This window comes from Cricetulus griseus, chromosome 4, assembly GCF_003668045.3.
Source record: "Cricetulus griseus strain 17A/GY chromosome 4, alternate assembly CriGri-PICRH-1.0, whole genome shotgun sequence".
Lineage (NCBI taxonomy): Eukaryota > Metazoa > Chordata > Mammalia > Rodentia > Cricetidae > Cricetulus > Cricetulus griseus.
Window position 1 is genome coordinate 114,531,709 of NC_048597.1, and position 14,533 is coordinate 114,546,241.

At 48.7% G+C, this 14,533-nt stretch overlaps 1 protein-coding gene across 3 annotated transcripts in view; it reads right to left on the reverse strand.

The window, feature by feature from the left end:
* Window positions 1-14,533, reverse strand: part of Hip1 (huntingtin interacting protein 1) — a 127,352-nt gene that overhangs the window by 72,063 nt on the left and 40,756 nt on the right. For 2 of the 3 annotated variants that reach the window (XM_027416185.2, XM_027416184.2), the window contains exon 1: window positions 4,379-4,560. The exons of the other annotated variant lie outside the window; for it this stretch is intronic. In XM_027416185.2, the coding sequence (XP_027271986.1) occupies window positions 4,379-4,396 (18 nt within the window). In that variant the 5' untranslated portion in view covers window positions 4,397-4,560. Of the gene's footprint in view, window positions 1-4,378; window positions 4,561-14,533 lie in introns of those variants that run through there. 3 annotated transcript variants of the gene reach the window in all.

Here is a 14,533-nt window from a genome sequence, read left to right on the forward strand (position 1 = left end):
CCAGGCTGGCCTTGAACTCACAGAGACCTGCCTGCTTCTGCCTCCCTAGTGCTGGGATTAAAGGTATGCACCACCACACCCAGTTACCTGTTTCTTATAAAAAAAATTCACAAGCAATCTATTCCAGATAGTTTTATGTCAACTTGACACAAGTTGGAAGGGAACCTCAGTTAAGAAAATGCCTCCATAACATCTAACATCAAACTGTAGGCAAACCTGTACAGCATTTTCTTAATCAGTGATAGACAGGAGAGGGCCTAGCCCATTGTGGTGGTGCTACCCCTGGGCTGGTGGTCCTGGGTTCTATCAGAAAGCAGCTGAGCAAGCCAGTGAGCAGCTCCTCTCCAAGGCCTCTGCATCAGCTCCTGCCTCCAGGTTCCTGCCCTGCTTGAGTCCCTGTCCTGACTTCCTTCAATGATGAGCAGTGATATGGAAATGTAAGCCAAATAAACCCTTTCTTCCCAAGTTGCTTTGGCCTCAGTGTTTCATCACATCAAGAGTAACCCTCACTAGAACACAATCCAAGAACAATTCTTAAGAACATATGCAATATATTCATTAAGTAGAATCAAAGTTTTAAGCATGGAAAAAAGTTTTTTTTTTTTTTTTCTAACCTACACTGGAATCATCAGTAGCAAAGCTAAGGAGTTAAGCAAGAGTCTTGCACAAAATCACGCAGTGCTTAGACAACACGGCTCAGAGGGCAAAGGTGCTTGGCTGACAATCTAAGTCCCACATAGTAGAAGGGGAGAGGTGACTGACTTTTGCAAGTTGTTCTCTCTCTCTCTCTCTCTCTCTCTATATATATATATATATATATATATATATGTATATGTATATGTATATGTATGTATGTGTGTATACACACATTTACACACACACAAATAGATATACATATATATGCATACATATTTAATTATGTTTTAGACTAATGCAGGGAGTCAGGTGAACTTTAACCTGGCTCTCTTGTTCAACAAAGAAGACTATGAGGTTCAAAACCTCAAACAAGTAATGATGGGTTCTCTCAGGGATGTGGCTGGGGTCAACCAGGAAGCTCTAGGTTACCAGAGTAAGGCTTACAAACCAAACATGGTGCAGGGAGGGTCAGAACAGAAAGCAGTCCAGGCCTCTGGTGGGAGTGGGAAGCAGACACAGAGGGCTCAGGTTGGGAAGGTTCTTTTAACTACACAGCCCAGGGTCTGTGTTCTTCACAAAGAATCAGAGACAATGGCTTCTGGGCTGGGCACTGGGCCGCTCAATGATTAATGAGAATCAAATATCACTTTTGTTTAGACTCCAAGCTAAAGGGGGAGAGAAGCCATCAATGCGCAGCCTCTGTGCTTACAGTTCCCAAGAGCCTTGCCTGTCCCGAAGCTAAGTGCCAGGGTTGGCTTTTAAGGCCTTCCTGGACCAGCCACAACTAACCAGCCAGCTATTTCCTGATCTCCAATCTCTGTGCCTAGTCTCACCCAATGGGCTCTGCCAGTGAGCAATGCCCTTCGATGCTCTAGAAGAAACATCTCCACCCCAGAGCCAGCCAGGTCATTTTATTTCATGACTGGGAGCGTGTATGTGTGCGCACATGTGCACACGTGTGTGTGTGCTCACCCCTGTGGATGCATGCACAGGCCAGAGGACTTCTTCCTCAATCATTTTCCCACTTTTGTTTTATTTATGTATTTATTTAAAGCAGGATCTCACTATGTAGCCTTGGCTGGTCTCCAAAGCACTTAGTTTCATCTGCCTCTGTCTCCACAGGGCTGGGATCAAAGGGGTGCGCCACCACACCCACCCAGCTCTACATTAGTTTTGAAACTTGGTCTCTTACTGGTTGGGTAGACCGGATGGCCAGCAAGCTTCTGGAATCTATCTGTCTGAGTACTAGGGTTATAGACAACAACAGCCTTGCCTAGCTTTTATGTGTGTGCTGGGGATTCAAGACTGAGTGCATGCTTATGTAGCTAACAACTTCATACACTGGACTGTTTCCCAAGTTCTGTAGACCAGGCTGGCCTCGAACTCACATAAATCTGATGGCCTCCCAAGTGCCCAAGTGCTGGGACTAAAGGTATATGCCACTACCACCAGGCCCAACTTATTTTTTGAGACAGGATCTCCAGACTGGCCTGGAGCTCCCTGATTCAGCCTGGCTGGCCAGAAGGCTCCAGTGATCAGCTTGTCCCCATCTTCCCAGTGCCTGGATTACCACTGCTCACCACTCCACCCAACTTTTCCTCCAAGTCTGTTTCTCTTGTACAGCATCTGAACTCTGCTTTTGAGTCTCCATGGCCCTTTTAAACCTGCTCAGAGCCTGCACAGACAGCAGCATGCATACAGACAGACACACAGACACAGACACAGACACAGACACAGACACACACACACACACACACACACACACACACACACACACACACACGGAATTTTTTTTCTTTTGGAGGCAGGGTTTCTGTGTAGCCCTGGCTGTCCTGGAACTAGCAGTGTAGACCAAGCTGGCCTTGAACTCAGAGATCCGCCTGCCTCTGCCTGCTGAGTACTGAGATTAAAGGTGTGGACCTCCACCACCAGCTAAAAAATTTTTTAAAGAATTTTGACAGGCAGTGGTGGCGCACACCTTTAGACCCAGCAGTTGGGAGGCAGAAGCAGGCGGATCTCTGTGAGTTTGAGATCAGCCTGGTCTACAAGAGCTAGTTCCAGGACTAGCTTTTTGTTCCTTATTTGTGTGGGCAGGTTCGAGGTGCACGTGTGCGTGTAGGTTCCAGTGAGCTCGTGCACATGGGGGCCAGATGTAAATCTCAGGTGTTCCTAGGGCGCTATCCACTTTTTTTTTTTTTTTTTTTTTTTTTTTTTTTTTAACACAGGACTTTTCACTCAACCCCGGAACTTGCAAATGAAGCTAGACGGGGTAAGCCAATGAGCCCAGAGGCATCCACCTATCTTCACCTTCCTGGAGCTGGGATTGCAAGTGTGTGCACCTGGGTCTGTTTTCACAGGGCCCTGTGACTCAATCTCTGGTTCTCCCACTTGCAGTTTATGGACAAGAGTTATCTCTCCAGCCTCAGGAGGGCTTTTCTTGAGTCTTTTAAGTTGTGGGCAGCACAAACACAGGCAGTGGGGCAGGGTCTAATCTAGCCTCTTGGCACTGTCCCACTAAAGACAAACTTGGTCTTCACAGGAAGTCAACAGTTCAGGAGACCACTAACCCAGCCCTTACCACAGGGTGCTGAGACTTGACCTCTTGGAAAAGGGCATCCTACCAGAGGAAGAAAATTCACACCTGTCTCAAGGCTTTGGTCCAGAACCAAGATAGAGGGCCAAAGGTTATGCAGGGGCCAGAATGGACTTGCCTTCTCTAGGATATGTTTGCACCCTGAAAATGCACCCTCTAGAGAAAATTAACCTCAAACCTTCTCTGTAAGCTGTAAGTAAGTGCTCAAGTCACCCACAGCTGGACACAGTCAGACTCCAAGTCTATTGCTCTCTCCGGCCTCCCTGGGACTCCCAAAGTCATAGCCCACCATTTAGGGAAGCGTACCTCTCCAATTTGCACCAGGCAAAGATGGGGAACCAAGGTCTAAGTCAGCCAGAGTGGTAGGGGTCTCCCCTGGGAAAACCTGCAGTGCCCTCCTGAGATACTCTATCCCTCCAGGATCCCCCAAATGACATCCTGACACCCGCTGAGAGTCACTCGTTGATCTCAATCAATGAGCAACAATTTTGGCATCTCCTGCAGTATTTGGGGTGGGGGCGGGGCTGCTCTAGGGCAGGGAACCAAAAAAAGATTAGATACTTTAACGGGTCAAGAAAGGGGTCGCTGCTCCCCAGGCCCACCGAAGCTGAGGCTTACAAGTGACCAGTCTATAACATGGCCCCTCGGAGAGCGCGCACGGGGTTGGGGGCTGGGGGGTCGTCTCGTTCCCGCCCCCTCACTCTGGCCAAAGCCGGGATTTCTCCTCACTCGCCCTCCCAGGGACACCTGTACCTCCCAGCCCACAAACCTTCCCCGTAGATCCCCAGCCCTGTGCGAGCTGGGGGCTCCAAAGGGGCAGCAGCAGCTCCCTTCCTGCAGCGCTGCCCTCCCTCCTCCGCCTCGCAGGTTGACTAATTTAGGAAAGGGAGCCCGGCTCGGAGCAGCCCTGGCAGCTGGCGAGGCGGGAAACCGGGAGCCCCAGCCCCGCGGACCAGCCGCCTCCAGATCCTTGGCCGGGTTCTCCCTTTCTCCCAGCGCTCTGCGGAGCGGGGCCAACAGGCAGGAGAATCAACAATCCAGAAAACTTTCAATGGATCACGCTGCAGACTAGGGGGGAGGGGGAGAGAGGGGATGCGAGGCGGGTGGGGGCGGGGAGCTCGGGGACAGAGCTTCAAAGCTCTCACTTACCATCTTGTTCACATCCATGATTGAAGCGGTAAGGTGTCCTCCCCACGCCAAGCGAGATCCCGGGTACCCCCCACTGAAGGCTGGTCGCGGCTACTGCAGCCCCGGGGGTACCATGCTGCTTGCTGGCAACGGCGGCCGGCGGGGGCCCTGGTGGTGGCCGGCGGCACCGCGGCTGGACCGAGGACGGCGGGGGCGGGCGGGGAGGGAAGAGGATGGAAGGGGAGGGGACGGCAAGGGAGGGGAAGGGCGGCGGCGGGGGAGGCGCGGTCCCTCCGTGGGGCTGGAGGGGAGGGCACGGAGAACCCTGAGATCCGCCGCAAGAGGTGAGGACACCCCGAGATGGATTCCGGGACCCTGCCCTGAGGTCCCCAGGAGCTCATCGAAGAGGGTGTGATTTGAATAACAAAAGGTCTCTTTCGGCCGCTGCCCAGGCGGATGGGACAGGATCACTGGCGAGCCAGGAGCTGGAGGCCGCCAGGAAGTGTGTGTGTGTGTACGCGTGCAAGCTTGTGCGAATGTGTGAGCATGCACGCGCGCATGTTTCCGTGGTGGGCTCGGTGGGACTCAGGAAGTGCACGGGGGGGGCAATAGGGGCGGGAGAGATATCCCCTCAAGCACGAGTGTGCACATTCCAGTGAGGGCAGGGTCCAGCCCCTTGTCCCCTCTCCACTTGGCTTTCCCCCATGGACAAAGAGGTAATTGAGAGGCTGAGGCTAATCCCCAGAGGCCTCCCAACACGAGGCTGGGGGCTCCAAACAGAAGGGCGAATGGAAATGACGGTGCCAGGTATCCCTCCTCTCCAGCGTTATAAGGACAGGCCCCTGCTCCCAAGTAGCCGAAAGCTTGCCCCTTTCTGGAGGACAGATTGGCTGCCTGGCTTCTAAATTGGGTGTCTACACCCTCTCAGAACCCCTACCTTCAAAGCCCAACCCTGCTTCCCCACCAACTTCCCATCCTTAGAGAATCCCTTGGCCGGCTCTCTCCGCTCTGGGAGACACAGCTGGTGCCTAGAGCAGGACTCCAAGCTAAGGCTCCTTTGGTGTAAGGTTTCCCAGGAGACAAAAGCCTGTCATCTTCCTCCTCCCAAATCAGAGGCAGCCTGGCCCCGGTGTAGTTACGAAGCCGGGGACCTGACAGTCCACTTCGTTACACAGGGAGGAAACTGAGACCCAGAGGAGAGTGAATTGGCCCCTGGTAATACACCTCAATACAGACAGTACCCCCAAGCCCCAAAGGGCTTCCTGAGATGCTCTACAGTGGGGGCGCGCGCACAGCTTTTTAAAACCTTTGTGTTTTGCATGTGTGCGGTACTTAGGGAGGGAGGTGAAATGGAGGCTGCAGGGCACATGGCTTCGTCAATTCCTCTGTGCACATGCACTTACAAGTGTCATAGCACAGGTGTGGCCGTCAGGGGGCAACTTTCTCTCCTTCAGTCATTCAGAGTCTTGAATAACAAACGGGTGATGAGGCTTGGGAATGAATGCCTTCTTCTTGCCAGTCCTCCAGGGTTTTTTGAGACAGGGTCCCCCACTTATCTGGCTAGGCTGACTGGGCAGTAAGTCCCAGGGATACATCTGTCTTTACTTCCCCAACACTGGGATGACAGTGTGCCCAGCTTTTTACATAGGTTCTGGGGATTTGAATTCAAGTGCTGTTGCTTGCATGGCAAGCTCTTTTCTAAGCCTGCACTCCCTCCCTTTTAAATGATTTATTTATGTTATTTGATGTATGTGTTTTGCCAGCATGTATGTCTGTGTACCATGCACACAACACTTGGTGCCTTTAGGAGTCAGAAGATAACACTGGATTCCCTCCAACTGGAGTTGCAGATGGTTGTGAAATACAATGTGGATTCTGGGAACTGAACCTAGGTTCTCTACAAGAGCAGCCAGTGCCCTTAATCTCAGAGCCATCTCTCCAGCCCCTGGTTTTGTTTTTAAAGATAGTCTCACTGTGTAGCCCTATAGCTGGCTTGGAACTCTATATATAAACCAGGCTGGCCCCAAACCCATTGAGATCCGCTTGCCTCTACCTCCCTAGTGCTGGGACCAAAGGCCTGTGGTAGCCATGGCAGGCTCTCTTATGAGATATGGTCCCATGAAGCCTAGGCTGGCCTCTACCTTATTGTGTAGCTGAGGATGAGTTTGATTAAGATTTTCAAAGGAAGAAGGGATAGGCCCCAGGGCTCTCTGTACCTACAGGAAGGAGCCAGCTGAGCTGCCCCCTCCCTTTGCAATCAGAATTCTTATCAATGAAGTTGGGGCTGTTCCCCCTCCCCCAGCCCTCTGGTGGGTGGAGGTGAGCATACAATCAGAGTGATTTACAGGCAGAACTAGGTGCTAGGTGTGATAGCAATCCCAGCAATAAGGCAGGGATTTTCTGAATAGCCTGGGCTACACAGCCAGGAGCTACAATAAAAAGATGCTGCCTCAAAAACAGTCAAAAAACTTGTGAACCATTAAGCTTGGAATTCCCAGCAGATGCTTTTTATTTGAGTGTGGCTTTTGTTGTTATTGGCTGCTTTTTATTGTTTGGGTTGTTTTTGTTTTGTTTTTTGAAACAGTTTTTCTGTGTAGCCCTGGCTATCCTAGAACTCCATTTGTATACCAGGCTGGTTTTGAACTCAAGAGATCCACCTGCCCCTGCCTCCCAAACGCTAGGACTAAAGGCATGCGCCACCAATGCCCGGCCAAGGCTTTTTGCTTTTTAAGACAAGATCTCATATACTTGGTATAGTATTTCTGCTTCAGTTTCTTCCTTACAAATGTGGGATTACTATTATTATTATTATTATTATTATTATTATTATTATTATTATTTACACAGGGTCTTACTTGTATCCCTGGCCTGGAATTCACTAAGTAGACTAGGCAAGCCTCAAACTCACCTTCCTCTGCCTCCAGAATGCTCAGGTTAAAGGCATGCATCTTTGTGTCCAGATGTAAATGCTGGAACTTTATATATACCACAATACCTAGTTTTAGTGATGCTTCTTCATTTTATTATTATTATTTTAAGACAGGAACTATATTACCCTGGCTGGCCTAGAACTTGTCCTGGAACTGTCCATTGAGTGATGGCATTGAAGGTGTATACCACCACACCCAGCTGGAGTGCTTTTTAAGACAAGGTCTTGATATACCCTCCCCCACCCTGGAACTCACTATATATAGCCCAGGTTGTCCTTGAGCTCACAGCAATCCCCTGTCAAAGCCTCCAGAGTGCTGGAGTGTTGGGTGAGTAGGTAGGCACTGGAGATTTGAACTAAGTCCTCATGCTTAAGGAACATACTCTTAGCCTACTGAGCCATTTCTGTTACCCTTGTCATCTTAGATTGTGACCTAGTAACATAAATTCCCAGTTTCTGGCCTCCAGAGCTGTGGGAAGATGGGATTCTGTTTCTGTTTTCAAAGTGTGTGTGTGTGTGTGATAGAACAACTTGCTGGAATGAGTTCTCTTTCTACCATGTGGGTCCTGAAGATCAAACACAGCTCCTCAGGTGGTTGGGCTTGGTGGCAAGCATCTTACCCACTGAGCCATGTCCCTGGCCCCAGAATTCTGATGTTTTAACTACGAGCTTGTGGTCAGCTTTGTTGTAGCAGTTATAGGAGATGCACACAATGCTCAAAGGTCAGCAAGTGCTGGCACTCCTGCTTCAGCCTTAGCCGCCTGGGGGCTATGATGTTTTCTATAGGGTTATTGAACCCTGAAGCTGTGACAAAGGAGGGCGGGCTAACCAGGGGCAGGGCTATGACTTCCTTCATTTACAGGGACAGGCAAGGCCTGTGCAAAAGTGCCTTTAAAAAACAGCCTCTGGGGACTGACAAGCTGGTTCAGCAGGTAAAGACACTTGCTGACAAGCCTAAGGATCTAAGTTCAATCCCCAGGACCCACATGATAAAGGAGTCAACCAACTCCTAGAAGATGTGATCTGATCTCTGCATAGGACTGTAGTAATGTGTGCCCCCCATAAGTAAATAAATATAATAAAAATTTTAAAACAAAACCATCCTCTGAACTGATCCACATGCATCTAGTCTCTTCCTCTCTCATTCTTCTTACAGTAATTAAATTTCCCACCAGCCTACCTTAAATAAATAAGAAAATCCTAATTTGGTTTATTTTGTACCAAAATCCTTAATGCTATGGCCTCCTCTCCCTCCCTTGCCGTCTATCTTCTCCTAGCATTCCACCCCTCCCTCTTCATCAGGCTGCTCATCTGTAACAATTTAGTGAGACTCTATCTCAAAATAAAAAGCATAAAGAGGGCTGGAGTGTGGCTCAGCGGTAGAGCCCCTGCCTAGAATCCTCCAGTGAGGGGCTGGGGCCAAGGCTCAGAGGCAGTGCTGTCCCAGCACCACAGAGTTTTACAGAAAAGAGAAAACCTACACAGAAGCTGGCGGATGTGCCCTGGTGGAGGCTGACACCTACTGGTGACCAGATTTGTGCAGCCTAGCCCTACACATACCACACCAACCGCCTTGAGGGCCAAGCTAGGGCAGGCAAGGCCTTGTTACAGGGTATTGTGCTGCAGAGGTGATAAATTTCAGAGATAAGGTTACTTAACTGTAATCAAACTACCATCCCAGTCAAAGGGGCTTTGTAGCCTTAGTTGTTATGCTATTGTTTTTAAAATTAAAGCTCTGCAGGGCTGCAGTGTTTACAAAACACCTTTTGGTTGTTGCCTCATTCAGTCCCTAAGGCCATCAGGTAGACTGGGGCAGAATATACCGTTATGACTGCATGGACACTGGCTGATAGAGTTATAAGGAATAGTGACCGTGGAACCTCAGATAAGCAGGGATGGGCTGGAGGTTCTTGCTTTTACTTTTTGTGTATTTTTAAAAGATTTATTTTATGCATATGGTGCTCTATGTGCATGTACATGCATGTACAACTGCACACCAGCAGAGGGCACCAGATCTCATATCGGATGGTTGTGAGACACCATGTGGGTGCTGGGAATTGAACTCAGGACCTCTGGAAGAGCTGCCAGTGCTCTTAACCACTGAGCCATCTCTCCAACCTCTTGTATCTTTTTAGACAGTTGTTTGTTTCGTGTGCATGTGTGCACAAGGGTGAGAGGCTGTGTGTGCCATGATGTGTGTGTGTGGAGGTCGGAGGACAACTTTCAAGACCAATTCTCTACGTCTGCCATGTGGGTTCTTGGGATCAGACTTAGGTCCTTCCAGCTTGGTGGCAAGTGCCTTTACCTACAAAGCCATCTCTACAGCCCCTATTTTTCTTATTTAGAGACAGGGTCTCGCAGGCCAGTTGGACCTCCAGTTCTTTTACATAGTCATGCTGACTTTGATCTTCTGAAGCTCCTGCTTCTACCTCCCAAATGCTGGAATCACTGGCATGTGGGCCATGTTTGGGTGTTTTGTTTTGACACAGGGTCTCTCTATCTATGTAGCTAATACTGGCTGGGAATTAATTATCTATTTATTTTTTTATGTGTATGAGTGTGTTGTCTGCATGTATGTCTGTGCACACATGTGTGCCTGGTGCCCATGGAGGCCAGAAGAGGCATAGATCCTCTGGAACTGGAGTTAAAGATAGGGTGTGGGGTGTGGGGATGGAGAGATAGCTCAGCAGTTAAGAGCACTAGCTGTTTTTACAGAGGACCTGGGTTTGATTCCCAGCATCCACACAATGGCTCATAGCCACCTGTAACTCCTGTTCCAGGGGATCTGATGTCTTCTTTTGACCTCCACAGGGACCAGGCACACATGTGGTGAACAGATATACATGCAAGGCAAATCACTCATACAAAAAAAATAAAGGTATGTATGTATGTATGTATGTATGTATGTATGTATGTATGTATAAATAAGAAGTTGTGTGCCTCCATGTGTATTGGATGCTGAGAATCACCGTGTCCTCTGGAAAAGAACAGCCAGTGCTCTTAAACACTGAGCCATCTCTCCAGCTCCTGACCTGCCTCCAGAGTGCTGGGGTTACAGGTGTGCACCACCACCTTAAATTTCTTCAACTTTGTCCAGTATGCTTTAAATTGTGCAATGAAAAGATGGGACTAGGTTGTGGCTCAGTGGGTAGAGTGCTTGCCTAGCATGCATGAAGCCCTGAGCTCCATTCCAGTGTCACATAAATCCATCATGGTGCTACATACCTGTAATCCCAGCACTCAGGAGATAGAGGAAGGAGAATTAGAAATTCAAGGTTGTCTTTGGCTACATAGTGAGTGTAAGGCTAGCCTGGGCTACATGATACACTTTTTCAAAACATACAGCGTGGGCTAGAGAAATGGCCCATCACTGGAAAGCTCTTGCCTGTGAAAGCTTGACAACCTGAGTTTTAACCCTGCAGCCCATAGAACAGTGAAAGGAGAGAACAGTCTCCACAAAGTTGTCCTCTGACCTCCACATGTCTGCCATGGCACACATGCATCAATACATATATGTGCACACCAATAGCAAATAAAATGAAAAACTAGGGAAAGAAGGAAGAAATGAGGAAGTAAAGGAGAAGAGTAAGAAAAGAGTGAAGATACAGCTCGGTGAGTGAGGTGCTCACTGATGCTCTATCAGAGGACTGGAGTTTGGGTCTCAGTACCACAACTGATGGCTCACAAATACTTCTTACTCCAGCTCTGGGGGATTTGATGTACACTTCTGGCCTTGTGGATACTTGCATACACTTGTATGGCACACCCATGTGAGCACACACACAAATAATAAATCTTTGTTGCTGTTCAGTTTGTTTTTTGAGACAAGATTTCTCTGTGTGGGCTTGGATGTGGCTGTCCTGGCTTCAAATGCAGAGATAAGCCTGCCTCTCCTGAGTTCTGGGATTAAAGGTGTGAGCCACTATAAGATAAATCTTAAAAAAAAAAGAAGAAAGAAAGAAAGAAAGAGAGAGAGAGAGAGAGAGAGAGAGAGAGAGAGAGAGAGAGAGAGAGCAATGGTGGCACACGCCTTTAATCCCAGCACTAGGGAGGCAGAGGCAGGCAGATCTCTGTGAGTTCAAGGCCAGCCTGATCTACAGAGTGAGTTCCAGTATAGCCAGGGATATAGAGAGAAAATCTGTCTAGAAAAGCCAAACTTAAAAAAAAAAAAAAAGACAGGAAAATGTAAATAGAAAGAAAAAGGACCACCTACAGATTGGTTAAGCTTCCCTGAGAGCTGCCTCCAGAGAAGTATCCTGAGGGCTCTGATCTAATCAATGGATTAATTATTTAGTTCGTTTATAATATGCTGTTACAGAATCGGTCAGAGGTAGGGGGTGAGGCCAGGAAAGTCACTGGGTAAAACTTGTTAGTTTTGAAACAGCATCTCATGTAGCTTAGGTTAACCTCAACCTTGGTGTATACTTGAGGATGACCTTAAAAATTTAACTCCTGATCCTGTTGCTTCCACCTCCTGACTGCCAGGGTTACAGGCTCGCCCCATTATGCCCCATTTGTGAGGTACTGAGGATGGAACTCAGGGCTTTGTGCCTGTCAGGTGTGGTGGTATGAATGCAATTGGTCCTCATAATCTCATCGGGAGTGGCACTATTGGGAGGTGCGGCTTTGTTGGAGGAAGTGTGTCACTGTGGAGATGGGCTTTGAGGTCTCATATATGCTCAAGCCAAGCCCAATACTTGTCTACTTCCTGTTGCTTGAAGTCAATATGTAAGATTCTCAGCTCCTTCTCCAGCACCATGTCTGCCAGCAAGCTGCCCTGTCCCACCATAATGACAATGGACTAAACCTCTGAAACTGTAAGTGAGCCACCACAATGAAATGTTTTCCTTTGTAAGAGCTACCATGGGGGGGTTGGTAGGGGAGGAAGGGAGGGAGAAGGGAACTGGGATTGTCATATAATTCAATCTTGTTTGTAACTCAAATTTAAAAAATGATAAAAAAAAAAGTTGCCATGGTCATGGTGTCTCCTCGCAGCAATAAAAACCCTGACTAAGACACCAGGCAAGTCTCCACTGTGTTACATTCCCAGTACATTGTCTTTTGTCATCAATCTGAGGTCCCAGCTCATCACATCCAGGGTAGATCTTTCCTCTGGAAACACCTTCACAATTCTATTTAATACATTTTATTTGCCTATTTTTGAGATAGGTTCTCACTGTGCAACCCTGGTTGACCTGGAACTCAATATGTAGTCCAGGCTGGCTTCAAACTCATAGATAAGACTGCCTCTACCTCCCAAGTGCTGGGATGAGAGGCATCCACTACCACACCTGATAGGTAGGTGTGTGTGTGTGTGCAGTGTATGTCAGAGACACAAAGAACATGCGGAAGGTCCAAGGGTGGCTTGAAGGAGTTAGTGTTCTCCTTCCACAATTATGTGTCCTGGGAATTAAACTTGGGTTGTCAGGCTTGGTGACAACCACCTTTGCCAGCCAAGCCATCTTGCTGGCCCAGGACTCAAGACTCTAAATCTCATCAAGCAAACAATCAAGATTAATCACCACACACAGGGGCAATAGGGTGGAGCTAAGCAACTTCCAGCTGGTCTCCAGGAGGGTGTCCTGGACAGCCCTGGATTTCTTGGACTTATCCTCAGAAAGACAAGTTTAGCATTCTAAATGACATGGCTGATCCCCAGTCTTGTCACCCTCTGTGGTCCTGAAAAAGCAGAATGTCAGCAGCTCTGGCTGAGTCCTGAGCTGACCCCCACAGCAGGTGCTGCGGCCTCAGGTCCCATGGTGACCTGCCACAAACATCTGAGGGAAGGACAACCCCATATGTGTTGTGTTTGCCTAACAGACCAAACAGGAGGGTGGACTTCAAACTCCACAAATCTCCCTCAAGGGCATTGGCATGGCAGCACCCAAGTCCTGGCAAAGGCAACTCTATAAAGACCTAGTTACAGGACTGAGGATGAAGCTCAATTTGTAGAGTGCTTGCTGAGCACACGTGAAGATCTGAGTCCGTCCCAGGCACCACATGAACAGGGCATGGTGGCATACCTGTTACCCAGTACTCAAGATTTGGAGGCAGGAGGATGAAAAATTCAAGGTCATCCTCAGCTAGATGAGTTAGAGACCAGCCTGGGCTCCATGAGACTGTGCCATGTGTCCTTGCTGAATAAACATAAGGACCTTTTTAATCCTCAACAGCCAATGAGAGGACCTGTTTAATCCTCAGCAGCCAATAGGAAGGCCAAGCACTACAGCGCATGCTTGTAATCCCAGGAGCTGGGGAGGTGGAGACAGAAGGATCCCTAGAGCTCAGTGACCAGCCAGTCTAGACTACTTGAATAAATTTCAGGTTCTGTGAGGGTCCTTGCCTCAAAAGCAAGAGACAGCTCAGTGGGTAAAGGTATCTGATGCTAAACCTGATGACCTGAGTTTGATCCCCAGATCCGAAAAAGCAGAATGTCAGCAGCTTTGGCCGAGTGCTGGTGGAGGGGAAGAACCCACTCCCAAAAACTGTCCTTTGACCTCCACATGAGCACTGGGGCATAATATGTGTGTGCATGAGCATTGCACACACAATACATAAGATGTAATTTAAAAATTTTTGCTCACTACATAGCCCTGGATGTCTTGGAACTTGATATATAGCCCAGACTGGCCCCGAATTCACAGTAGTGTGCCTGCCTCTGCCTTCTGAGTGCTGGGATTAACGGCTTGATACTGACCTCTAGCCTGTAGACACCTGTATGTGTCTGTGCATCACACACAGAACAACCATAAAACAAAGAAGCCCAGTTAATGCTGCCTGAGCCTGCATTCCACCTAATAGATTCTGTGTATCCGTGCTTTGCCACAGGATGGATGCTCGCCCACCTGCAACCCTACAGGCCGTGTCTGTGCAGCCCTATCTATCACTCAGCCTGGAGGCTGGGCCACAATGAAGACAGTGCCTCACTCAAGCCACCCATAAGCAGTAATGTCTGCTTCCTCCTACAGCCACTGTCCACTTCTGCATGGGTCAATTCAGCCCGACAAAGACTCCAATCATTTTCTTCTGACTGTCTGTCCTTTAGAAGAGAGGTCATCAGCGAAGACAGGTCTGCCCCAGGGCACTCTCTGGGCACCAGCTGGGGATGTCAGAGATGTCCCTGGGGAAGGCTGAGAGCTTTGGCATCAATGAATAATGAGAAGAAGATTGAAGTACCACTCAGAGCCAGCAAAGGTCAAGTGCTCTATAGTTATCCCATCCAAGGTCGGTCTGGGGCACTGCCCCCA